General features: G+C 42.8%; 1 protein-coding gene across 1 annotated transcript in view; it reads left to right on the top strand.

Annotated features, from left to right (window-relative positions):
* The window catches only part of DEPTOR (DEP domain containing MTOR interacting protein), a 133303-nt gene that overhangs the window by 18830 nt on the left and 88669 nt on the right, over positions 1 to 25804 (top strand). The window contains exon 2 of the mRNA XM_047725462.1: positions 25088 to 25266. Coding sequence (XP_047581418.1) covers positions 25088 to 25266 — 179 coding nt within the window. The remainder of the gene's footprint in view (positions 1 to 25087; positions 25267 to 25804) is intronic.

The raw sequence follows: 25804 nt of genomic DNA, 5'->3' as shown, positions 1-25804 counted from the left end.
TATTTTATGTTCATATGTTTCTGTTCATATGTTTTATGTTCGTGTGTGTGTGTGTGATTTTTATGGCTATATATGTTCATTTTTCAAAGGATAACTACCTTTTATCACACATTAAGTAGCTCCTTATCTGTGCTTGTGTATTCAAGCTTCTTCATGTCTCTAGAAATCTGTTACTACTCAGCTGATTGGCACTTTAGTCACTTACCTGGAAGCCTCTTCCCACATCTGTTCATTCTTGCTCTTGGTCTTGGGATCGAATCTAGGAACTGAACGAAGCCAGAAGGAGTAACCTACTCTTTTCCTTCATTTCCATGTCTTCTGGATGAGGGAAGCTGTTTGTCAGGTGGACGAAGAACACCACGTGACCCATTCAGACACTTCACATAGTCTCCTGGCAGTTAAGGCTTTAAATCTGTGTGTGAATCTGTATGTGTTTAAACTTTTAGTCAAAATTCTCAGTTCAGTGCATATTTGGTCATTGGCCATTGGAATGCTTTTACTTTGTCAGCCCCCCCTTCTCCTTTTTTAAAATCACAAATCTATTACAAAACAACCATAATTTGTACTCACTGAATCACTATATGGCTCTGAGAAGCTCTCTAGCCTGCTTCAAGAATGTGTGGTCTTCATCATCCACAAGTTCTTGAAAGTCTCTGGAAATCTCCCACCTGTTTAATTTTAAATGCTGCTCGCGGTCTCCTGATCCCTTGGTGGGACTCTAGAGCAGGTTTCCCAGAAAACACTTCCTGTGTTTTCTAAGCTTCCATCTTCAAACTTCTCTTGAATTTATAAGACCCTCCATATCCTTTCAGTGAAATCCACTTTTTCCTAAATTAGCCAGAATTAGTATCTGCCTCTTTTTTTTTTAAAGATTTTATTTATTTATTTGACAGAGAGAGAGATCACAAGTAGGCAGAGAGGCAGGCAGAGAGAGAGGAGGAAGCAGGCTCCCCACTGAGCAGAGAGCCCAATGTGGGGCTCGATCCCAGGACCCTGAGATCGAGACCTGAGCCGAAGGCAGAGGCTTAACCCACTGAGCCACCCAGGCGTCCCAGTGTCTGTCTCTTAACAACCATTATTGACACAGAAATTAACACCAGGAATGAGGTCTATAAATACTATGTCACAAAAATTATAGGTATCTATTACACTCTTTTCCCCCCTAAATGCAGAGTTGGGATATTAATATAGAACGATTGCTTGTTGCATAATATAAAGAAAGGCTTATAGTACTTGGTATAGAAAATCCTCCTGTGGTCAAAACAATCATCTTATTGTTTGCTTACATTGGAATGAGCTTTAATACATAAAAGTATGTTGGATTTCTAATGACATTGTTATATACATGGCTGCATGTTTCTCTGTGTTGATAGCTCTCATGATATCTCCACTGTTCTAGGAATGGGGTAGGAAATAAAATAAAGACTTATTGATTGATCCCCTCTAGAGAGTGAAATCCTTTTAGTTTCCAAGTAATTTCATTCTCCCCATTTTAACTTTAAAAATAGGAAAACTCTTAGGGTTTTTATTTATTTTAGAGAGAGAAAAAGAGAGCAAACTGGAGTTGGGGGCAAAGAGAGAGAGGAAATCTTAAAGCTGGCTCTGTGCTCAGCATGGAGCCCCGTGTGGGGCTTTATCTCAAGACCTGAGATCATGACCGGAGCCCAGATGCTTAACTGATTGAGCCACCCAGGTGCCCTGGAAAATCCTGAGGTTTTAGGTACTGGACTTCTCTATACTTTGGAGTTTATACTGGGAGTAAGAAGCAGAGAGTATTTTATTTAATGGATTTCATTTGGTTGTTTTCAATTTTAGATGTTTTCATGGACAAGGACACTTACGCAATCTATTTGTGAGCCAGTTCACATTTTTTTGGTCTTTTTATATTTAGTCTGTCATTTCATTGCACTGTTAAAATTGCTAACTGTTTAGGTACAAACATGAAACTCCATTTTAGAGTCAGCTGATTATGCACTGAAGGTAAGATGACACACAAACGTATTAATATTTTTAGCTTTCTCAGATGCTGTTAGAAAGATGCAATCATCTCGGTCTCGTGAATTTATAGCAGTTATTGATAGTCAGATGCTGTCAGAAAAAATGGGAGTAGGTCACTCTGTGAGCCCTCAGTCTGTAGAATCACAGAGAACACTTGCTGGGTGAGACAAATATATAAAGAAATGGATGAAAGATCTAAACGTGAGACAGGAAAGCATCAAAATCGTAGAGCAGAACATGGGCAGCAATGCCTGCGACATCTGCAGTAGCAACTTCTTATTAGACTCTCCTGGGGAGCAAGGGAAACAAAAGCAAAAATGAACTATTGGGGCTCTATCAAGATAAAAAGCTTCTGCACAGCAGAGGAAACAGTCAACAAAACTAAAAGGCAACCTAAGAATGAGAGAAGATATCTGCAGATGACATGTCTGATAAAGGGTTAATATCCAGAGTCTATCAAGAAGACATCAAACTTAACACCCAAAAAACCCCAAATAATCCAGTTAAGAAATGGACAGAGACATGAATAGGCATTTTTCCAAAGACAACATCCAGATGGCCAACAGACACATGAAAAGATGCTCAACATCACTCATCATCAGGGAAATACAAATCAAAACCACGATGAGATAGTACTTCACACCTGCCAGAATGGCTAAAATTAACAAGTCAGGAAACAACAGATGTTGGCGAGGATGCAGAGAAAGGTGAACCCTCTTACACAGTGGATGGGAATGCAAGCTGGTGCAGCCACTCTGGAAAACAGTATGGAGGTGCCCCAAAGAGTTAAAAATAGAGCTTCCACCTTATAACCCAGCAATTGCACTATCAGGTATTTACCCAAAAGATACAAAAATACTGATTTGAAGGGGCACATGCACCCTGATGCTTATAACAGCATCATCAACAATATCCAAATTATGGAAAAAGCCCAAGTATCTATTGAATGATGAGTGGATAAAGAAGAGGTGGTCTATATATGTACAATGGAATATTACTCGGCCATCCAAAAGAATGAAATCTTACCATTTTGCAATGATGTGGATGGAACTAGAGTGTATTTCACTAAGCAAAATAAGTCAATTGAAGAAAGACAGATACCACATGATTTCACTCATATGTGGAATTTAAGAACCAAAACAGATGAACATATGGAAGGGGGAAAGAAAGAGAGAAGGAGGCAAACCATAAAAGACTCTTAACTATAGAGAACAAACTGAGGATTAATAGAAGAGAGGTGGGCAGGCAATGGGCTGAATGAGGGATGGATATTAAGGAGGGCACTTGTGATCAGCACTGGGTGTTCTATGTAAGTGATGAATCACTAATTTCTATTCTTGAAACCAATATTATACTACATGTTAACTAACTAGATTTAAATAACAACTTGAAAGGCAAACCATAAACAGACTGTTAAGTATAGAGAACAAAGAGATGGTTACCAGAGGGGAGGTGGGTGGCAGGATGGGTTAAATAGGTGATGGGGATGAAGGAGTGCACTTATCCTGACGAGCACTAGGTGTTGTATGGAAGTGTTGAATCACTATATTGTACAAATGAAACTAATATTACACTGCATTATAAATGGAATAAAATTAAAACCTTAAAAAAATAAATTTATTATTTCTAAAATGATTTTCCTTTCTCTTTTCTGAAAAGCTTTCATGATAGGAACTATGAACACCATTAACATTTAAACAGATATAATTAAATCTTATGTTTAGAAAGAGGTATGATTTTTTATCTAAAATTTTTAAAAAGATTTTATTAATTTATTTAGAGAGAGTGTGAGCAGGGGGAGGGGCAGAGAGAGAGGATCTCAGGCATACTGCGAGCGGAGCATGGAGCGTAATATGAGGCTCAGTCTCATGACCCTGAGATCACAACCTGAGCCGAAATCAAGAGTCAGGTGCTCAGCTGACTGAGTCACCCAGGCACCCCTAAAATTTCTAATTAAAGTATAGTTGACATATAATATTATATTAATTTTAGGTGTAAAACCCAGTGATTCAACAATTATATATGTTATGATATGCTCACCATAAGTATAGTTACCATCTTTTGCTGTACAAAGTTATTACTGCATTATTGACTATATTCCCTATGCTGTATTTTTCATCCCTGTAACTTGTTCATTTGATAATTGGAACTTTGTACCTCTTGTTTCCCTTCACCTATTTTGTCCATCACTGCATCCCCATCTCCTCTGGAAACCACTAGTTCTCAATATTTATGAGTTTGTTTCTCTTTTTTGGTATTGTTGTTTATTCCTTTGTGTTTTTGGATTCCACATATAAGTGAAATAATATGGTTCTTGTCATTTACTGTTTGACTTATTTCACTTAGTGTAATATTCTCTAGGTCTATCATGTTGTTGCTAAAGGCAGGTGGCATTCTTTTTTATTGCTGAGTAATATTCCATTGTAAATATGGAATCCCATATCTTGGCTGCTATAAATAATGTTGCAATAAACATAGGGATGCCTAGACCTTTTTGAATTAGTGTTTTTGTTTTCTTCAGGTAAAAAATCAGAAGTGGAACTATTGAATCATATGGTACTTCTATTTTTAGTGTTTTGAGGAACCTCCATACTGTTTTCCAGAGTGGCTTCACCAATTACATTTCTGCCAACAGTGCATGCAGGTTCCTATAGAAAGAGGTGTTTTTTTGTTTTGTTTTGTTTTGTTGTTGTTGTTGTTGTTTTTAGTGTGGCTATTTTTTTTTTAAAGATTTTATTTACTTATTTGACAGACAGAGATCACAAGTAGGCAGAGAGGCAGGCAGAGAGAGAGGAGGAAGCAGGCTCCCTGCTGAACAGGGAGCCCGATGCAGGGCTCGATCCCAGGACCCCGAGATCATGACCCGAGCTGAAGGCAGAGGCTTAACCCACTGAGCCACCCAGGAGCCCCTAGAAAGAGGTATTATTGATCCTGAACATTGTATTGATCCTTAGCCTGTTAGCTAAAAGGAATCTGAGTGATTATTATAATTCTAATTTATAGGTGAGAAGGTTTAAATGAAGTTCGTCCAACTTTCTTGTCCATTGCTATGTCTATAATGTTGAGCACTGGAGTGGGTACCTGGTTGACCTAAGTAAAAATTTGCTAAGTGGCAAAATAATGCAGCTCAGAGAGATTAAGTGACTTGGTCACAGGACACACAGTTACTAAATGATGGAGGCAGCTCAGATTTATTCCAAATCCCATTCTCAGCTTTGTAATGCTAATACCCCAACAAGAGTCACTGAAGTAGTTTTCAGTGAAAAGAGCTAAGATAAAGAAATATAGTTGAAATATTAAAATGCAGAAATCTTAAATTGAATAAGGGAATATTTTACAGCTAAAATTGGTTCTGTGGTTCTGCTATGTTCAAAGGGAATTTTTTTAAAATACGAAATTGCAGAGGAAATCTTGAGGGCCATGTCATTTTGGAGTTCACACTAAATCATCGCATTTCAGGGTTTTTAGACATGGAAGAAGTTTTATATGTTGACAACAAGGACAGTGAAGTGTACTGAACTGAACTTTCTGAGGCCAGGGTCCATGCCAGCTTGTTTACCACGTGTTCAGTGCCTGCCACAGTGCCTGATGCATGCTAGGTTTTCAATCCATATTTGTTGACCAGAGGACATCTAGAAAACTAGAATAGTTGCTCCAAGTCACACCTTGGTCAAGGTCTTCCTAAAATGTTGATCACATCATAGTTCGTCAACACTGCATCTTTTTAGGTCTTCAGCATAGCCAACTTGTTGAACTTCAGACTGGAAGGACCTTGGTGAGAATCTAGTCCAGCCTTTGTAAATGACTCTTGCTCTGCCATTTGACTTTGTGCGAGAGCAAGAACTGAACTGACAGTCTTGCTTCCTCCCCATTATCTACTTCCTCGTGCCAACCCAGAAAGTCTGCATGGGGAGTCAAGATGACCTTCTTCTCTGGAGACCGAGAGGCCCTGAAGTGGTTAGTGTATGTAGAGCTGACCCGGGACATGAGGTTCTCCCCCATTCCTGGGCACCTTTCCTCTGTCCCACAAGCATCTTCATGGGACCGTTCTAGGGGGTATAGCTCAGTGGTAGAGCATTTGACTGCATGGGACCGTTCTACTGGAACACAGCATGTCTCTGCATTTCTGGTTTGTTTTGCTCAGAAGTCTTTGTTCTCCATTTTTAACTGAAGACTGAAACTGACCAGCCCTCATTGGGGAATTTAAAATGTATAACTTTCTCACATCTTAGCTCTACATTTTCTAGTAGTAGCAGTCATCTGATGTCTTGAGCATGACCACCTTTCCCCACCCTCAGAGCTCTTCTGCCCCACTACAAGGAGAGGAAGGAGGAAGTACAATGCACTCTGACTGCCCCCCCCCATAAAATTCTGTCTTCTCCAAGTCTATTGCAGTTAGAAAAAACATTGTGAAGAGATTCTTCACCTAAGTGAGTACATTTCTCACACAAACTATGTCTCTCGCGTGTCAGACATTGTGCTGGCTCTTAAGGAAAACATACCAACCCTGTCCTCAAGGAGCTCACAAGCAGTGACTCCTGCCAGCTAGTTCCAGAGATGGAAATGATGATTCCAGGGTGGTGTGGGAGGATGTCCACAATGGAAGCACGTACGAGCTGCATTGGGAGCAGTGGGTGGAAGGGACCAGCTTTGCCTGGTGGAGGGGGATAATGATTTCCTTGAGCAGGTACCAGCTGAGCTAGGTTTTGAAGTTTACTCAGGATACGGTGAGGGAGAGGAGGTTCATTGGAGGCAGAGAAAATAAGAAGTTGGAAAGACCTAAAGATGAGAAATGTCGTGGCATGTTCAGGAAAGTCTAAAGAGTCATGTAATCCATTAGTTTTCAAATGTTTCTGCTTGCCTATCCTGATCTGCACAAATGTTTTGGTCATAGGGACACCTGGGTGGCTTTGTCTGTTAAGCTCTTGATTTCGGCTCAGGTCACAATGTCATGGTTGTGGAATTGAACCCCAAGTTGGGTGCCACGCTCAGCAGGGAGTCTGCTTGAGATTTTCTCTATCCTCTCCCACTACCCCTCCCTCTCTGCTCATGCACTCTCTCTGTCAAAAAAATAAATAAATATTATAAACAAAACAAAAGAAAAATGTTTTGATGTTAGATTCCCCCACATGAGCATATTAATTTAACAGCTATCCACATGTACTACTGTTCCAATGCATTACATATATCAAAAACTTATACAAAAATAGCACTTTAAATTCTTTTACAGGTGAGATAAAATACATGAAGACATTCTCATATTTTTTTCAGTCGCACCCGAAGGGTGGTCTTAGACCCCTCCTTCTTGAGAAAGTCTACAAGCATGTCAGATTCACTGCTGTATCCCAGTGTCTGGCACAGTTTCAAGCATTACTAGGCACCAATAAATATTTGTTGGATTGAGCTGATTTTTAGTATAGCCAGAATTAGCCTGGAGTTGTGAGCTGGTGACAGATGCTTCTCGGCTTTGCTGAAGGGAGACCTTGCTAGATTTTCCCAGGGCTCCAAGCAGGACCCCAGAGCTTTGAGTTCAATCTCTGACTCTCACTATTTATCTTAGGGCAGGCAAGGCCTTCACGTAACTTTCCTGTCTCATGAGGGCATTCGCACCATTCAATAAGGGCAGTAATCTTCCCACGCATCACACGCCACTTGTGGCGAGTGACTAATAAGAGTGATTTTGTGAAGCACGTGGCACTGAGGAAAAGCTTATCAAAAGGGTAAGTGGCCCTTGTGTAAACAGGCGGACAGAATGAGGGCCATTCTTCATCCTGCTCTTACTGCTAATGATAACAATGTCAAAAGCATATTCCTCTGTGTGACTTTTGAATCCAGGAGTCTGTGATGTTGGAGTAACAGAACTCTTTTCCACCTGGCAACAAACAGAACATAAAGTCTGTTCCAGTGCCTTGTAATTCATGGATAGGTTTGAACACGATTTAAGGCACTTTTTTTTTTTTTTGCAGTAGATGTATTTATTATATATACTTCACCAAACAGTTCCGTTTATAGAAGTGTCAGTTATATTTTCCCATAAGTAGGACTAAATGAAATTTGGGATTCTGAATTTTAAGTGCAGTTAACATTTTATTAGAGATGAGTTAAGATTATATACTTTGAGGTATATAAAGAGCACAGATTGATTCATTGATTTTGGAGAAACCTGGACATAGCCTTTTTCATCTTTTCCTTCCAGAATCATTTCCTTATATGGATGCCTGCTGACAGTATTTTATCTCTACTTACTCAACCTACAGATATTTATTGGGAGGCTCTGAGACCTGTTTTTGTTTGTATCATAAGATAAGAGATAAACAATGTGATTCCTGCTCTCAGGAAGATGACTTTTTAGGTAGAGAAACAGAATAAGAATCCACGAATAATTGAAGGGCAGATGAACAAAATGCTACAAAGTACCCTGGAGAATTAAAGCTACCGTTTTAGAAAGGAGAAATCCTTATGCCCCACAAAAGGAGCTGGCCTCCTGGTGAGTGGGACATGAGGAAAGATGAGTTGGTTTTGTAACAGTTGTAGGGAAGGACAGAAATCCTAGAGGTAGGAATACCATGGGCGAAGACACACAAATGGGATAGGTGTAGGGTGTGGGCCTGCTTGACCGGGGCAGGAGCTTGTGGTTGAAAACAGGGGTCAGCACGGTTGGTAAAGGGGAGAGGCAGAGTGAGGGAAGGCTCATAGAAATTTTTTGTTGCTACACAGAGGACTCAGGACTTGTGGCATATCAAAAGGAAAAGGGAGCCTCTGAATGTCCTTCTATAGCCTTGAGGCAGGCAGCAGGTGTGTGGCGAATGAGCAGCATTCCAGAGACTAAACAAGGAGACTCGGGACTAGAAAAGTAGCTGTGGCCTAAGGCACATTAAGGGATATTTCCAGGGTTTCAACAATAGAACGTGGTGACAGGTTAAGCACAGGGGATGAAAGAAATCTGAGTATAAGAGACAATGATGGAGCTCCTATCAACACCACTCTGAGTGCTGGAAATACAAAAAAAAAAAAAAGGATGAAGTCTTAATTTCTGCACTTGAAAGAATTCTTAGTACAAGGTAGCTAGGAATAGTGCCTGGGTGGCTGGACTGTTTGGAGGACACGTGCCTAAAAATCAGATGTTTGGGAAGAGGAACAAGCTTACTAGGGAAGGATGGTTAAGAGAATGTGTGTGTTTATGGGTGGAGGTACGGTGGGGACCCACTGAAATGATGATGGATTTGTGTCTACCATGTTTTGTGTATGTTGAGTTTGTAGGGCAGAGCTGGGGGTCTGGAGATACAACAATGAGTGCCATGGATGGAAATGCCCGTCCTCATGTTGCTTCCTGGGTCAAGAGAAGAATTAGAAGTATGGCTGTTTGCTATGGAATCAATGATATGACCCTCAAAAGAAGTACCATGGAGTATAAAATAATATTAAAGAGTATGAAGCAGAAAACATGTATATCCTCAAATGCAAATAATGCTTTAACATCTGGGTTTGAATTTTTCACCACTGATTTCTTAATTTAAGACTTTTACCTTTCTTTTAATTCTAGTGGTTACCTCCTGCTCTTTAGCTCATGCAGTCGAGAAATGCAGAATGAACATTTAAGGAAGAGTTTGACAGATCTGCTGTCATATAAAACCCACATAGAGTGATGTGTGGCAAAAACGAATGGAGCTATTCTCAGGGCATGATAGATAGTCACACCATAAACACATTTAATAGAATTAATTGTACCTCCAACATGGCATCTGGACTTAGTTATTGGTATATGACTCATTGGTTGAGTGGTTTAGGTAAGAAGTTCACCATCCTTCAGGTTAAATGCTCGGAGAAGATTTAAGGAACTTAATTACAGCACATTATTGCTGCAAATGAAAGGAAATAAATTAAAAATAAATTTTAAAGGACCAGAAACTGGAGGAAGAAAGATCATTCTTTTTTATGGAAAAGAGTTTTAGAAATAGCTCTAATGATCTAGGAAGGACTGTAAAATATTGTGATTCTCTGAACATAGACATGTTTAATTTTATCTATTCAATTATAGCTTGTGTTCACTCACTAATGATGTTGATTATATTCAGGCCATTGGTTTTCTATTATCAAATGAACACAGTCCCCTTTCTTTGGTTTATGCCCCTTTATTTTAAAATGCAGTTTTCAAACAATCAATCATGGAACACTACATCAAAAACTAATGATGCACTGTATAGTGACATAACATAATAAAAAATTTAATTTAATTTTAACAATGCAGATTTCATCATTGTTTTCATCTGAACACCTTATTCTGGGCTGCTTCCACTTTCTGTCTGCACCTCCTCCCTTAAAACAAAGAAGTTGAGAACTTGTGTTGCTTTTGAAGCAAATAGCAATCAAACCAAATCAAACCAAATCACTGTTCCTTCACTGTGTAATGAGTGGGAAAGTTACAAGTCTGATAAATGGAGACTGATTTGCAGGGCATTTTAAGTGTTCTCAAGAAACTAACCAGACAGTTAGCTCGTCAGCTCGCCTGGAGCAGATGAAATTGTGGCATACATCAGTGTCCCCTCGGAACCTCGGGTTTAAACAGATGCCTGGGCCTCATTTAAAAACAGGAGAAAGAACCCACCAATTCACAGAATACCAGTATCCTGTACTTTTTGGTACCTAGAGTAAAGGTTTGTCACGTGTGCTTTTGCTTCCTAGCATCTTGCACACAAGAAAACAAATGCTGGGAAAGATATTGGAGACAGGTGCAGGAGCACGGTGACATTAAATAGAGAGAAGTCTTCCAAAGGCTGTGTGGAATTTTAAAGGATTTCCAAAGAGTTCACTTTCACCTTCTCTACCCTGCCTCGGGTAGCCTAATTAAGAGAGTGTGACTTTTTAGCTTTTGCCAAGTGCCACCACCATTCAAGTGACAACTGTCAAGGGAATGTGGCTGAGAGCTGACCAGATCTCCAGTTATCTGGCTATCTTTAGAAAATACAGTCTTGGCTTTAAAGAGTGCTATAATTCATAAGCAGCTGCAGGTGTTTGGAAACCACGCTGGGACTTTAAATAGAGATTGGTTAAGTTTTCAGATGCTTTATAAAAACACCAGCATGGTTTAAATACCTACCCACCCACCATAACAAAACAGGGAGTTATCGAGAAAATGGAGGGCTTGGGGGTGTTCGTCAAAATAACAGAAGACCCATGAAAAACATAAATATGCAAATAATACTACGGGTACAACCACTGGTATCACCAGTTATAACCACAGAGAGATACGCCTATTAATGAGGTTGGATATACTCTTTCAACTGTGGATTCCTGATAAGTGAGAAATCAAGTTCTAGATGTTACATGCAGCTCTGCCCCTTGTGAACTATGAGTGGCAATCCCAGTCACCATGGTAAAGCTCCTTCTTGTCACCGGCGGGCGGGACTTAATCCCCTCCCCCGCCAAGTACCTCACAGGGTTGTTTGCAAACATCAAATGCGATGAAATGAATGGCGGTGGTTTATAAGCCACAATGGGCTGAGCCCATGAACTGTGACATTACTACTATGTGGAACCTCAGTGGGACTCAGATTTTCAGAAATCTGGACGCTCCAGAGGGATCATCTTGAGTCTTTCACACTTGACAGAATCCCTCCTTGGCTATTTCTGGTGCTTTTTTTGCATCTGCTTCCGTCCCTCTGTTTCTCTCTGTTCCTCAGTCTGAGTGACCTGGAATCCAGGCACGTGTGGGTCTCCATCTAGGAGGTTACATGCACCAGAGCCTCCTGAAATGGAAACAGGGAGAACACCAAGTGTCTTCAGAGACTCCATGGGTACATATGTATTCTGGAAATTTCACTGAAAGTGTGTCGAGTTCCTGCAAGGGTCACAGGAACGACGTTAAGAAAGGGAAAATGTAAACCTGGGATAAGCCAATATCTAGATTGCTGGTAGTTTCTTCTCCCTAGCTGGGTCTCTCACAGGTCTGTGAAGATTTTCCCGAGGGGGATATTAGGTGCGTGAAATACCATTTTAGTATGTGACCCTGAGAAATGTTTTTGTTTTCTACATAGTTATGAGTGAAATGTAGATTTTTAGGTTGAGTTTCCCCCAGGATTTCAGTTTGTTTTTTTTTTCCTTTTGTGAATCTAGCTGACCTGCAATGTGACGTTGGTTTCAGATGTGGTGATTCCACAGGTTTACACACAAACGCTCTGCTCGCCACAAGGGCAGCTGCCATTGGGCACCAGGCAGCACTAATAGAATATCATTAGGTCTGTTCCCTACACTGTGCCCTTTATTCCCATGACCTCTTCGTTCTCCCAGAGTTTCATTTTACTTGCATTCTCTTAGTCACAAGACAAACAAAATCATGATACCAGTGGAGCTGGTGTCCACACTCTACCCGGGTATGAAAGGTGGCCTAAACATCTGGTCGTTAAGTGTGTTGAGTACCTAAAAGGGACCACTAACTCCCGAAAGGGCTTATGTTGGAGTAGTCTGGATGTTTCTCAACAGCCCTTCTTGTGACTTTCTTGTGTCCCAGTGTTTGTGTGTGTATTTGTGTTTGTATCACTTCTCCGGAGACTCTCAGTATTCTCTTTTTTGTCTTTTTCGCTACAGTGAGGCTGCCTCTGGCCTGTCACTTCACAAAACTTTAGTGAACACAGCACCTTCAGATTTGGCTCTGTGTCTTTGGGGGCTGACCAGGTACCTCAGCCTTCTCCCAATTTCCCTCCTCCCTGGTGGTCTGGCTCCTTTCCTGAGCTGTCAGTGGCTTCCTGGGTGGGGGCACCCTGTCCACCATCCTGAGCTACATCGGTCCAGACCTGTCTGGATCTTGACAGAGCTTGAGCTAAAGCTTGGACACCTGCTGTATACACATTCTGTGAAGAAGATTGTGGGCTCTTTTTTTCTTTTTTTTTTTTTTTTTAAACAGCCTCCACACCCAGCCTCTCATGACCCTGAGATTAAGACCTGAGCTGAGATCAAGAGACAGACATTTAACCAACTGAGCCATCCAGGCACCTGGGTGGGGGTCCTTTCTGAAGGAATTATCATTGAACACTACTTATCTGGGGAAACCAGACACACACATGTGATCCAAATATTCCTTCATATTAATAGAAAGGAAATTGCAGAAATCCTTTGAAGTGCTGCTGAGTGTTTGCAACCTGGATGGGTACAGAGCCACCAAAGGGCCCGAGAGGAGAGATGCAAGTTTTGCATTCTGGGCTGTGCTAATGTTTCTTTCTGTCTAGCTGAAAACAAAGATGAAAATCCAGACCCTTCTACTGAGTATCAGTTACCATTAGCCCTGTCCCACATGCTCTGAGAAATACGCGAGAGGAATGAAACAGTTATATAAGCATAGAATTTGCAAGGTAGTTGAAGACAACTGATGCAAAAAAGAAGCAAATAACAAATAATATATGGGTAAACATGAGCACTGGAGAAAATAGATCACCGAAGAGTCAGGGAAACGAGATCCTATCTGGTTAGTGAGAGAAGTCATCATGGAAGAAGGTGGAGTTGAGCTAGACTTTCCCGGATGGATAGGAAAAGCAATGGAGCATATCCTGCAAAAAGGGTAGGCTACAAATAGGGACAGAGGCAGAAATGAAGGTGACACATTTGGCTAAAACAGAGGCAGTAAGAGAAGAGGAAAATAATTGGATAGATTCAGCCTTAACATAATATGGAGACTTTGGTTGGCGGGGGTGTGTGCGCATACACTACACACATAGAATACAACATTTTCATTTTGAAGAGACAACACTGGTTTCAGTTACATGGTCCTTGAACTATAGAAACTAGCTTACCATGAGCCATTGTTCCAGCTATGCCTGGCATGCAGTTGGAGCTCAATAAATGTATATTGTTTGAGAAAACTTGTAGGAGCCCCTTAGCTGAAAGCAGCCTTCTCAATAGCTGCAGATATCCCTGATAACACTTTTTTTTTTAAGATGTATTTATCTGTTTGTGTGAGAGAGAGCGAGTGATCAAGTGTGAGTGGGTGGAGGAGCTGAGGTTGAAAGAGAGCATCTCAAGCAGGCTCCCTGCTCGGCGTGGAGCCCCACTTAGGGCTCGATCTCACCACCTTGAGATCATGACCTGAGCCAAAATCAAGAGTCGGATGCTTAACCAATGAAGCCACCCAGGCACCCCCTGATAACACTTTTGAGGGTCCTCCAAGTACTTTTAAACCCAAAGAAACTTTTATTCTCGGGGCGCCTGGGTGGCTCAGTGGATTAAGCCGCTGCCTTCGGCTCAGGTCATGATCTCGGGGTCCTGGGATCGAGTCCCCCATCGGGCTCAGCAGGGTGCCTGCTTCCCTCTCTCTCTCTCTCTCTCTCTCTCTGCCTGCCTCTCCGTCTACTTGTGATCTCTCTCTGTCAAATAAATAAATAAAATCTTTAAAAAAAAAAAAAAAGAAACTTTTATTCTCATGTCCTGCACACCCAAAGCCTATGACACTGTGGCGGCTTCAGCGTCTGTCCCGTGGGCTGAATCTAGATGATTGTAACCGTAAACAGTGTTTGTAGAGCTCCCTTAGTGCCAGATTCACTTTGATATGTTCATCCTTGTTTGGAAGCCCAGAGGAAACAAAATTGCTGTGTTGTGCTCCCGGGCCTTGTGGTTTGCGGTAACTCTTTTTAGTACAGAATGTGCCCCTAAACGGCCTGTTCCATTTTGATCTCATGAGTGAGGATTTACCCTGGGGACTCTTCAGCATATCCATAAAAAACAGAGGAGTTAGAGTTGAAAGAGATTTTTAGAAATCATCTAGTCGGTTTCCTCATGTTCTCAATAGGAAGCTCGGGTCCTAATTCAGTTAAGAGCCCTCCCTGCCGGAGCCACATTACCTGGACGGAACCGGCACACACTACACTTAGGTGGCCTGACTCCTCCCAGGGACAGCACAGTACCCAGTGTCTGTGGCTGTCCCCCAGACTTTGAGGACCCTGAGGTCCGCTTTCTGAGCCCGGCTTCCGCTTTGAGCTTCCTTCTCACCAGTCAGACCAATTCTTTGCTCTTCTTCCTTCAAAGTCACGCACCTCCCTACTTTAAACTTCCTCTCAATCAAAATGGGAAGAGGTACCATGCCACCATTAATACGTGCTGCTTAGCCGATTCCATTTATTTTATTATGTTATGTTAGTTCCCGTACAGTACATCATTAGTTTTTGATGCAGTCTTCCATGATTCATTGTTTGCATGTAAGACCCAGTGCTCTGTGCAATCTATGCCCTCCTTAATACCCATCACTGGGCCAACCCATTCCCCCACCCCCTCCACTCTAAAATCCTTGTTTGTTTATCAGAGTCCACAGTCTCACATGGTTCTTCTTCCCCTCTGATTGCCCCCCTTCATTTTTCCTGGATTATGCTAAGTGAAATAAATCCAAGCAGAGAAAGTCAATTATCATGCAGTTTCACTTACTTGTGGAGCATAAGGAATAGCATGGAGGACATTAACTGATGCCATTTAATATGAGTTCAGGTTGTCACCTGTTCATTAGCTGAAGACCTCTGTTAAAAAAAGAAAAAGGCTTTTATACCTTCTTATTGGATGGACAGCTGTGCTCCTCCTTAAGGGGGAACGAGCATCCGTGAGCAGGTAGGGAGATACATTTAAAGGAAGAAGGAGCCCTAAGAATCACACCGTAGGTTGAACCCTGGGGTCGTTCACATGTCAGCCTTTTACTTTTTTTGGCAAGATGTGGGGTATAGACCCCCAGGCTTCTGATTTCCTGGGGAGGGCACTCCAGTGCCTGGAAACAGACTCCCTGAGAGTATGTCCCACGTGGATTCCCCCCCCCTTCCTCACCCTCCGCCCCCAGCCCTGGAAGGTCAGCTGGCTCGGCGCTTAGCTCAGCTCCTGGTCACTCTCCCCCTGCCTCCTCCCCTTACTCTTATCTTCTTTTTATTCTGCAGCATAATATTGGTGCACCCCACCTTTGCAAAAGGTGGTTTGCAAAGTGTGCTCCCTGAAGAACAGCATTAGCCTTACCTGAACCTTTGTTAGAAATGCAGATTCTCGGGGCCCCTGGTGGCTCAGTCCATTAAGCCTCTGCCTTCGGCTAGGGTCATGATCTCAGGATCCTGGGATCCAGCCCCTCATTGGGCTCCCTGCTTCTCTCTCTCCCTCTGACCCTCCCCCCTGCTCTTGCTCTCACTCTCACTCTCTTTAATGAATAAATAAACAAACCTTTAAAAACAAAAGAAATGCAGATTCTTGGGCCCACCTCCAGATCTACTGAACTGGAAACTAGCTGGGAGGGCTTAGCGCTCTGCGGTTAACAAGCCCTCCTGGTGATCTTACAAGCCCTCCTGGTGATCTTAGTAAAGGGCTTCTTCGAGCATCACTGCCCTCCCCTTCTCTAACCTGAATCTCTGTGTGTCCCCCCCACCCCCACTGGAGCACAGAGCTCCTGGCGGTATTTTTTCAGATTCCATTTAGGGGTCCAGTGAACAATATTTAGTTATTATTTCATGATCTTTGTACTTCATCTTTCTCTCTATTTTTCCTCTTTGTCTAAAATGGGCCCTGAGACAGCTTCTGCTCTAAGAAGTTTTCAGTTTCCGACGCTAAAGGTGCTGTTGCAATGCCGTGTCTCTCTCAAGGAGGGCAGGTACAGACTGGGCGTGACAACAGGAGACTTGAGAGGCTGTCACAGAGTCTAGGCCAGCTTGTCCATCAGTGGGCCAGTCCTCAGTAAAGGGCTAGAGTGCCACCAGTCGCTGTTTCCAGGCCGTCCCACAGTGGAGTTCAGGCAGAGAGTCTGGTTCGAGTCAGGAGGCCAAAGTTGACGTTCCAGTGGGTCAAACATGGGCGAGTCACTTCGCTTCTAAGTGTTGGCTTTCCTATCTGTCCAATAGTGATGTCAGGGAGGACTTGGCCTGGATAGGCTGAAGGTGGTTTCCTGTTAAAACAACTCAGTGATTTTAGTTACCAGTTTGGTTGAGGTGGCAGAAGGGGTGAGATTAGTTCTTGTAGACCTCCCAGGAAGTGAGGCCTCCATGTGTTTTTAGGAAGCGACTGAGTGCTGTCTCACCTTTGGTTTTCTCTGCGAGTTACCTGCCACCCCACACAGGGGCTCTTTCTCATCCTTGAACAAAGAACAGGTAAGCTAGACTTAGGTAGACTTAGATAGAGTTGCTAATTCACCCCCCTTATTCCCTGATTCACTCCCAGAGATATTAAGCAAATTTAATGCAAAATCCTGCACCCACACTGGAAAACAATGGCCAGCAACTTGAGCATTTGTTCTAAAAAGTACATATGTAGTAGCTTCTTGAGGCTGCTTTTGATGAAATCTGACAATGAAATATATTACATAATAATAACAGTAAGGGTTGACGTTTACGGAGAGCTTATTATATGCTAAGCACTTTACATAGAATTTTCTCATTTAATCCTCACAATATGAGTCATACATTGTTATACCCATTTTATAAATGAGAGAGTTGAGGTACTGAGAAGTCAAATGTTTTGTCCCAAGTTACACAGCGAATAACGGACGGAGCTTGTATTTGAACCCCAGTCTGCCTGGCTCCATAGCTCTGCTATAAAGGAAGGATAAATCGTGAATTGGGAGAGCAGGAAGTTAATCTGCTGACTGATGCCCCAGAGTCCCTGTTCCTGCCCGAGAGCTATACTTTCTTATCCCCCACTTGCTGCTACCTCCTCAGCTGACTCAGTAACCAGTACTGGTCCTACGGGTCACTCTGTGTCCTCACTGAGTTCCAGAAACCATTCTGGGCTGGTTTCTTCACCTGTAAAATGGCAGAGGCCCAATACACCTGGGTGTGGTGTAAACAAATAATGACCGACTTGGAAAAAAAAATCTTGGAGCTTCTTAGAAAGGTGCTTTGCGGGCAGGAAGAACTTCTGTCTCATCAGAGAAAGAGATCAGAGCTGGGGATGTTGATGCCAGTGCTCTTTGTTCCTTCAGAACAGGAGACCTCATAGGAAAAAGCCCCCGGGAGGAAGAACTCTGTGAAAATCTCAGGTCTAATGAGGTAAGGAAGGCTGACATAGAGACCTTCCCGTCTTGAGCCTGTATTTACCTCTTATCTCCCGGATGAGAAGAAAGTTTTAAAGGGCCTCTTGAGCTATTATGCACATGTCATTTGTTGTATGTCCTGCATGAACTGATGCTTGCTCTCTGGGATGGTGTAACTCAACTCACCAGCTCATTTCCATGCCACCTCCCAGAAGTGGCATCCTAACTATACAACATTGGCTCAAAGCAGACATGGAGACAGTGCGATGACTTCTTTTGTATTTATGTTGGTGGCGGTATCTATAGGACATATAAATTGCGTAAGTTTTCATCTTTCCATGTTTCTTTAGCAGAATGTTTTCTCTTCTGTAGTCTACATGAGCATAAAATAAGCAGAACACAGACGCTTCTGGCATTTAAAGTTTGATGTCACTGAACGCTTTCTAAACACAGAAACCGGAAGATCTGAGTTCAAGTTCTGACTACTCCTGATCAAAAATGTGACTTGAGCAGGTCCCTTTAATTTTTCTGAACTTGCTTCCTTATCTGTCAAATGACTATGACAGTGCCTTCCTGATCACAGGGATGTCATTACCCTCAGCTCTGTTCAAATGTGAAATAACTGTTATTATTTCTGCTAATATGCCATCATCAAGATCTCAAATATAGTGCATGGTATGTAGGACTTGGAATCAAACATGCTTCCCTCATGGGTGTGCTTACCATCTCAATTAGTGTGGTGACAAGACACAGCATAAAGGACTTGTGCTTGCACTGATCTGACATGGGGCCTGGGAGGGCTCTGGGTAGAGCCCATGGCTCTGCCTTTGTTCCTGATTCACAGAGCCATTGCTTATAACCCTCCTGCAAAGGGGTCTTGCTGGTGGAACATTTGACGCTGCTGTCATTGAAGGTGGTCACTGCATTGTGTGTGTATGTGATCTCAGACCAGTTCCTGCTGGCTCTCCCGAATCACTTATACTGTATTTATGTTAACCTGTTTTTTATGCTCGTTCCTTCCTTTCACTGTGTGTATTTTTTCTGTTGTTCTGATCTGGTTGGGAGAAATCAAGCATCTTCTTGAAGCAAAACTACCTGAAATGTGTATAATGATCCTATCTCACATAAAGATATACATAAACTAGCTGTACATGTGTACATAGGAGATTTTGGCAAGAATATATAAGCAACTATTTTTTTAAGATTTTATTTATTTATTAGATAGACAGAGATCACAAGTTGGCAGAGAGGCAGGCAGAGAGAGGGGGAGGGGAAGCAGGCTCCCCTCTGAGCAGAGAGCCCAATGTGGGGCTTGATCCCAGGACTCTGGGATCATGACCCAAACCGGAGGCAGAGGTTTTCACCCACTGAGCCACCCAGGTGCTTCAACATAAGCAACTATTAACATCAGCTTCTTTTGAAAAGTGGGGGGGTCAAGGAAAATTTTGAACACACCCCAAAGTCAATAAAGGAGTAGACCCCCATGCACCTGTCCCTTGGCTTTGATAATTACTAGTTCATGATCGTTACCCAGCTTCATGTTAGACTTATTTGAGTTTCTTTTTATCTACCACGAGCATGTATTTGGAAAATTTGAAATTTTAATTGTAAAGTCAATTCAAACTTTAAAAGAAAATGCAGGAGGTTAGGTTTCATTTGTCCCTGTCTCTTTTTTTCTCACCCTTTTAGACTCCGGTCCTCTCAGAGGTAGGTGATCAAGAATGATTCTGTCCAACTTCCCTGGTCCCCAGGGGCAGATACTGGCTGAACATCTGGGAAAGACAGCAGCTTTGGTTGACAGCACATCTATGTCAGCGCTATTGCCTTAATCACAAGGCTCGCACTGTCAGCCCTGCTGTTTGGCTTGCTGTGTTTTTTAATTAAACTGTTTACTTTGGCTGAGATTTATGACGCTGTTTTTAAATGAGAATATGTGCTTTCTGTCCCCTCTTTGTTCCCTGGGCCCGACAACCTGTGCAGTTCTCTGCAAGCTATTTTTCACAAAACAATCTCTGCATTTCTTATCAGATGGAGGGTAATTTTACAGGGATTATTAACACTCTGCGCTCAGTAGTGTTTGTTCTCCTAAGGCTAGAAGAGGAAATTGTCTGAAGCAAGCCCAGCAGCTGGTTAGCTGGCCGGGAATAGAATATTACAAAATCACCTTGAATCTAAAACCTGTGCACCAGCTGTCTGAGATGAAGGACGGGAAGATGGTTTTCGTATTTAAATTCCTTAGTCGGTGGTATTGAAAAACGCAGCTAAAATAGAAGTGGTTGTTTCCCTCAGTGGTTCAGTGTGGATCGATCTGGACTGTTAGTCAGAAGACCATTCGGCCCTGTGCCTTGTTAGCACGAGTACGTTGCATGAGCGAATTGATTTTTCATATCAGCGAGAATTGATCCCCTCCGCTGCGCTAGGCACTAGAATGACACAAATAAATAAACAACTCTCTCTTAGTATCCTGCTCCTCGTCTAACTGTAATACGGTGGGATGAATGTTCTACTCGTGGCACTAAAATAGCGTGGGAGAAGAGAGGAAAGAAGGTGCTGTAACTTTCGAAGACTGGGGGTTGTTCACAAAGGAGATGCCCCGTCAGCTGAAGAGCAAAGACAATTTTCTGAATTAGTGAAGGTGGAAGGAGGGTCTCCATCTTGAGCAGAGGCGTGGGAGGTGATGGCTGCACGGGGTATGGGGAAAGGTCCAGTGTGCCTAGACTTCGAGGCGGGTGTGTTTGTGTTTGTGTTTGGGAGGTGAGGAAGGTGAGGAAGTTTGGAAAGCCTCCTTCGAACCTGAGTAGGTGTGGTTCTTTTGGATTCAGACAATTGAGGCTTCCTCAGCCACCTGAAGGGATTGGTTCTGGTTATTAGTAGGGCACTCGTAGTGTGGAAGAAGAACTAGAAAACCTAAGGAACCAAGGTACTCCAGGGACAGGCATCTCTATCATTTTGCAACCTCTTTCTCCTCACCTCCTAGCTACACTGTGCCGGCCTCCCCACTCCCTCACATTCCTCAGCATCTTGTTGGGGACTGTTCACCTTTGCTCTGGGAATCCCATGGTGATGGTCTCGGAAATATGGAGGGTGTATGTGGGAAAACCGAGTGGGAAAACCAGGAAGTACTCTGTACTTGGCAGCCTTTCAGCTAGAACGGCCCACATTGCTGTTTTACACATTGACATCCAGTGAGTTCCATTTGAACAAAGTGTTCCATGGCACAAGTAGAGTTTGAAAACTCCAGCTCTAGTTTAAATCTTGGAGGGAGCCATTCTGCTTGGCTTTCACTGATTACGTCACTTGGGTTGGGTATGATCTCATGCCTCTGGTCTCACTGAACAGCCCATGGGCAGGGGCCACCAGAAGTTAAGGGCTCTTTCAGTCAGGTACCTCCCCACATGGAAAGAAAACAGGCCCAGGGTTGTGAACCCCGCCGGGTGTAGATAAGGTGTGGAAGGCCATTTTAAATCAAAGGGAGTGTTGGACATGGCGGACAATGTGACTGACGTGTCCAGGCAACAGGTCTTCTTTTAAAAAGTATGGTTTCTAGCCCCTTACTCAGCATTTTGTGGAGTCTTCCTATTCCAGGAGAGGCTTGGCTCCTCAAAATGTCTATTTTTCCATAAGACTTTGAAATATTCCTTACTCTATTCCCTTTTTGGAGATCTCCATGTACATTAGCATATGAAAACCTGTAAGGCGTAAGCTAAGTTCAAGTAAAAGAAAATAATTTTTTGAAAACCACCCATACACACGCAACACGGATTAGAATTTTGGAGATTGATCACCCTGGAATGGAAAGTATCAATCGTTTTATAAAAAGACTTACAGTTACCAAGCTGTGGGGTGGGGACTCCTAATAGAAGCCTCCTTACCTTTTTGAAAATTTTGAAAATTTCAACAATTTCTTAGTGTCCTTGGACATTCATTTTTTTCAGCAAATAATAAGGGCCCAAAGTGCTAAGCAGAAACACTTGGTTATGTGTTTGCAGTGTGAAAATTCTTATCTTTTTATTGGGATAATTTTTCGGGAAAGTACAATTAAAAAAATTTTTTTAAAGATTTCTTTTATTTATTTACTTCAGAGAGAGAGATCGAGTGGTGGGGAGGGGCAGAAGGAGAGAGAGAGAGAAGCAGACTCCCTGCTGAGCAGGAAGCCCAATGTGGGGCTTGGTATTCTGTAGTATTTGAAGATAAACATTACCTAATAATTTTTTTTTAAGTTGGAAAGTTTATAGGAGCTAAAACTCCTCTTTTGGCTCATAACATATTCCTCCTCCACCAAATTATATGGTAGCTTGTTCCATGTTTCGATTTCTAAATAAATTGGTCCTCATTATTCTTGGATTCCTGACAGACATCACGTCTAAGAATTAATGTTTCACATTCTGCCACTTTGAGCATGTTAAACAAATTACTCAGTGTCATTGTCACTGAATTAATTAGAGGGAAGTGAGACTTTAGCACGCCTATGTGAACATGTTTTTTTTTAATCAGGCTTTATTTATTTTGTATTAATAATTACAACTCCACATTGGTTTTGTGGCTTTAACATTACCTGCGTCCGGGAGCCGCCGTGAGGATTGCTGTCCATGAAGTAGTGAAAACAGTGCCTAGCGCATAGTAAGGGCTTGAATGCTTGCGTTGTCCTTATTAATGAACTTCGTGACTGTGTGATGAAGTAATCATCTTGGGTATAATTATCCCCATTTTATCAGGGAGGATGCTGGTGCTCAGAAGTCGGATTGTTTGGAATTACTGGCAGTGTCAGCACGAGAACCCAAAGTTGCTATTCCTAGTCTTGTGCTCCTGATTGCTGTCATAAGAGACATTTTAGGGTTTAGTATTTTGATATATGAACTCGGGAAGATGTAACATTCAGGCAGTAGGCGTGAGGCGAGCATAGATATAAGTGCCTAGTCGAGTACTAGGCATCGAGTAGGAATGCAGTGAACATGGGCTTTTCCTTTCTATGCAGTTTACAGGCGTTAGGATTCTCTTTTCTTTTCTTTTCTTTTTTAAAAATTTTATTTATTTGACAGAGAGAGAGTAGGCAGAGAGGCAGGCAGAGAGAGAGAAGGAAGCAGGCTCCCCATTGAACTGAGAGCTTGATGCGGGGCTCGATCCCAGGACCCTGGGATCATGACCTGAGCTGAAGGCAGAGGCTTTAACCCACTGAGCCACCCAGGTGCCCCCGGATTCTCATTTCTGTCTTCCTCTCCCTCGTCCCTGCTGATGTCCCAGGTAAGCATTTCATCTGCAGACCACTCGTGCATCTCCAGGCTTTAGTCCTTCCTAGTGGTCCTTGTCAGCTCAGCCCACCATTACAGAGTATCACAGATGGAGTGGCTTGAACAACAGAAATTTACCTTCTCAGAGTTCTGGGGGCTAGAAATTTGAGATCAGGGTGGGCCAGGGTTGGCTTGTCCGAGGCCTAGCTCATAGGTGACCCCTTTCTCCGTGTGTCTTCACGCTCTTCTCTCTGTATAGAAGTGTGTCCTAATCTCTGCTCATCTTAAGGACACTAGTCATTTTGGATTAGGGCCACCCTCAAAACCTCATTTTAATTTAATTACCTTTTAAGAGACCCTATCTACAAATACAGTCACATTCTGAAGTACCAGGGGTTAGGCCTTCAGCATAATGAATTTGAGGGGAACACACTTCAGCCCATAAGAGTTGTCTATCCAGGAAGAGAGCTGAGCTTCCAAGCAAGCCCCAGCCCAGTGTGCTCCCAACTTATACTCACAGTCCCTGGGATAGCAAAACCCATTAAATTTCATCCAGTCAACTCTGTTCAAAAAGCAGGCAAGCAGACAGTCTAGTTCCTTCCTTAAGGAGTAGACGAGAGGAGGTTGGGGCCTGTGCTGGGTGCCGATGCTGAATTGACATTCTGTTGCCCAGTCTCAACACGGCCAAGGATGGGGTGAGCAGAACTGCCTCCATTCTACAGAGGAAAAAGTAAGCCTCTGGCCTCTCTCACATGGATACTGTGAGATTTACTCAGGTGGCACTCCCCTCTCACAACGATGCTGAGAATATGAGGTTAGAATAGGACCATGTGGACAAAGCAGGAAGAAAGCCGACCTTGCGTTTCACCCAATTCAAACCCTTGAGAATTAAAAAGTAAATGCAGGCTGATAAAAGAAGGGAAACCAAATGGAAAAAAAAAATTTAAAGGCTGGTTGAAGACTCTTTTGGAAAAAAAAGTCATAGAGTTCTGAAGGGTGTTAAGGAAAGGCTCTGGGTCAACCGCTTTTCTCCATGCTAATCCATCAGCCTGTAAATAAATCATGTTTGTCCCACGGCTTTCATCCATCTCTCCCGGATATTCTGTTTATCCCTCCCTGGCTAGAGGCAGCACAAAGTGGCCGTTGGGAAGTCAGACTCTGAAGTGAGACCATCAGGTGCAAATTTAATTTTCTTTGCTTATTAGCTGTGTGGCAAGTCACTTAATCTCTTTGAGGTTCTCTCTGCTGTTAAAAAAAAAAAAAGCGTAGACGGTGATAACAAGTCTCGGTGAGGTCGTTGCAAACATGTATGGAATGTGCTTCGATCAGCACCTGGACCCTTGTAAGCCTCACCGAAAAATTAGCTGTTGCCCCTATAGAGAGCGGGATAGGCAGAGGCCGGGATCTTTGTGCTACTTTCGAACGTAGGTCTCTAATCCTAGAAATACGCAATGGGCAGGTGGTGGACATTCATTCATTTCTGTGGCATAGATGCATGAATGCCCATGCAGTGGACCTCTGTGACGAAGCGGAAGTGCCTGGTTTCAGCAAGTGTTGAGAACTTTCGTTTGTACTTTGGTTGAAGCCGTAAGCCCACTGGTGGATGGAAGAAGGGAGCCTGCCAAGTGGCATGAGAGCTCTAGCTCTAGCTTGTCCAGGGTTGTTTCATACCCCTCCCCCATTGACCTGTATTATCTCTAGATCTGAGTGTAGAATCATTTCCTGGGACCTCTGGGCTGGGACAGTGTGGCAACCCCCTCCTGACCTGCAGGTATATGGATGGCCCTTGGATACATTTAGAGCCTCCACTTTGTTCTGAGCTCTGGGATTGGCTGAATGATTTGCGTTGCCATTAAAATTCCTGGAAGTAATTGCCAAATTTTCTTTCCAGGCTCAGGCTGCATGAAGAAAAGGTGATTAAAGATAGGCGACATCATCTCAAAACCTACCCAAATTGCTTTGTCGCAAAAGAACTGATCGACTGGCTGATTGAGCACAAAGAGGCTTCCGATAGAGAGACCGCAATCAAGCTCATGCAGAAGTTAGCTGACCGGGGCATCATTCATCATGGTGAGTGAGGTGCCCACCGATAGTCACGGTAACTTGGGAGGAAACCAAGGACCACGTCTTCCATTCCCGATAGGAACCCTCCCATTGAACAAATAAAACACTGGGTCTCCTGTGCATCTGTCTCCAGTGACATTCCCCTCCTTCCTCCAAGAGGCATTGGGGTTTATTCCCATTTGCTTCTAAATACATTTCCCTTTCTGTATAGGCATCTCTTAGCAAGGTATCGTATTGCTTTCGGTGCTTTAAATCATTACATAAATGCATGTTTGTTCTTTCACAACTTGATCAGCACTGTAAGATTCACGCATGTTGATGGCGTAACTCTCGTTTGCTGTGTATACCATATATAATTACGTTTGCCATTATCGTTAGCTATGCCAGATACAATGGGTACGCTTAACCATTCTCCTGCTGATGACCATTTAAGAGGTTTCTGAGTTTTTCTGTTACTCTCAGTGGTTCCGCGAACACTTCTCCTGGAATTCTCTAACCCTGACCAAGACCTCCCACGTGCTGTTGTTTTGGCTGGAATGCCCTC

Source organism: Lutra lutra, chromosome 4 (assembly GCF_902655055.1).
Source record: "Lutra lutra chromosome 4, mLutLut1.2, whole genome shotgun sequence".
NCBI classification, from domain to species: domain Eukaryota; kingdom Metazoa; phylum Chordata; class Mammalia; order Carnivora; family Mustelidae; genus Lutra; species Lutra lutra.
The sequence above is the reverse complement of the archived record's forward strand: the minus strand, read 5'-3'. Positions and strand labels throughout refer to the sequence as shown.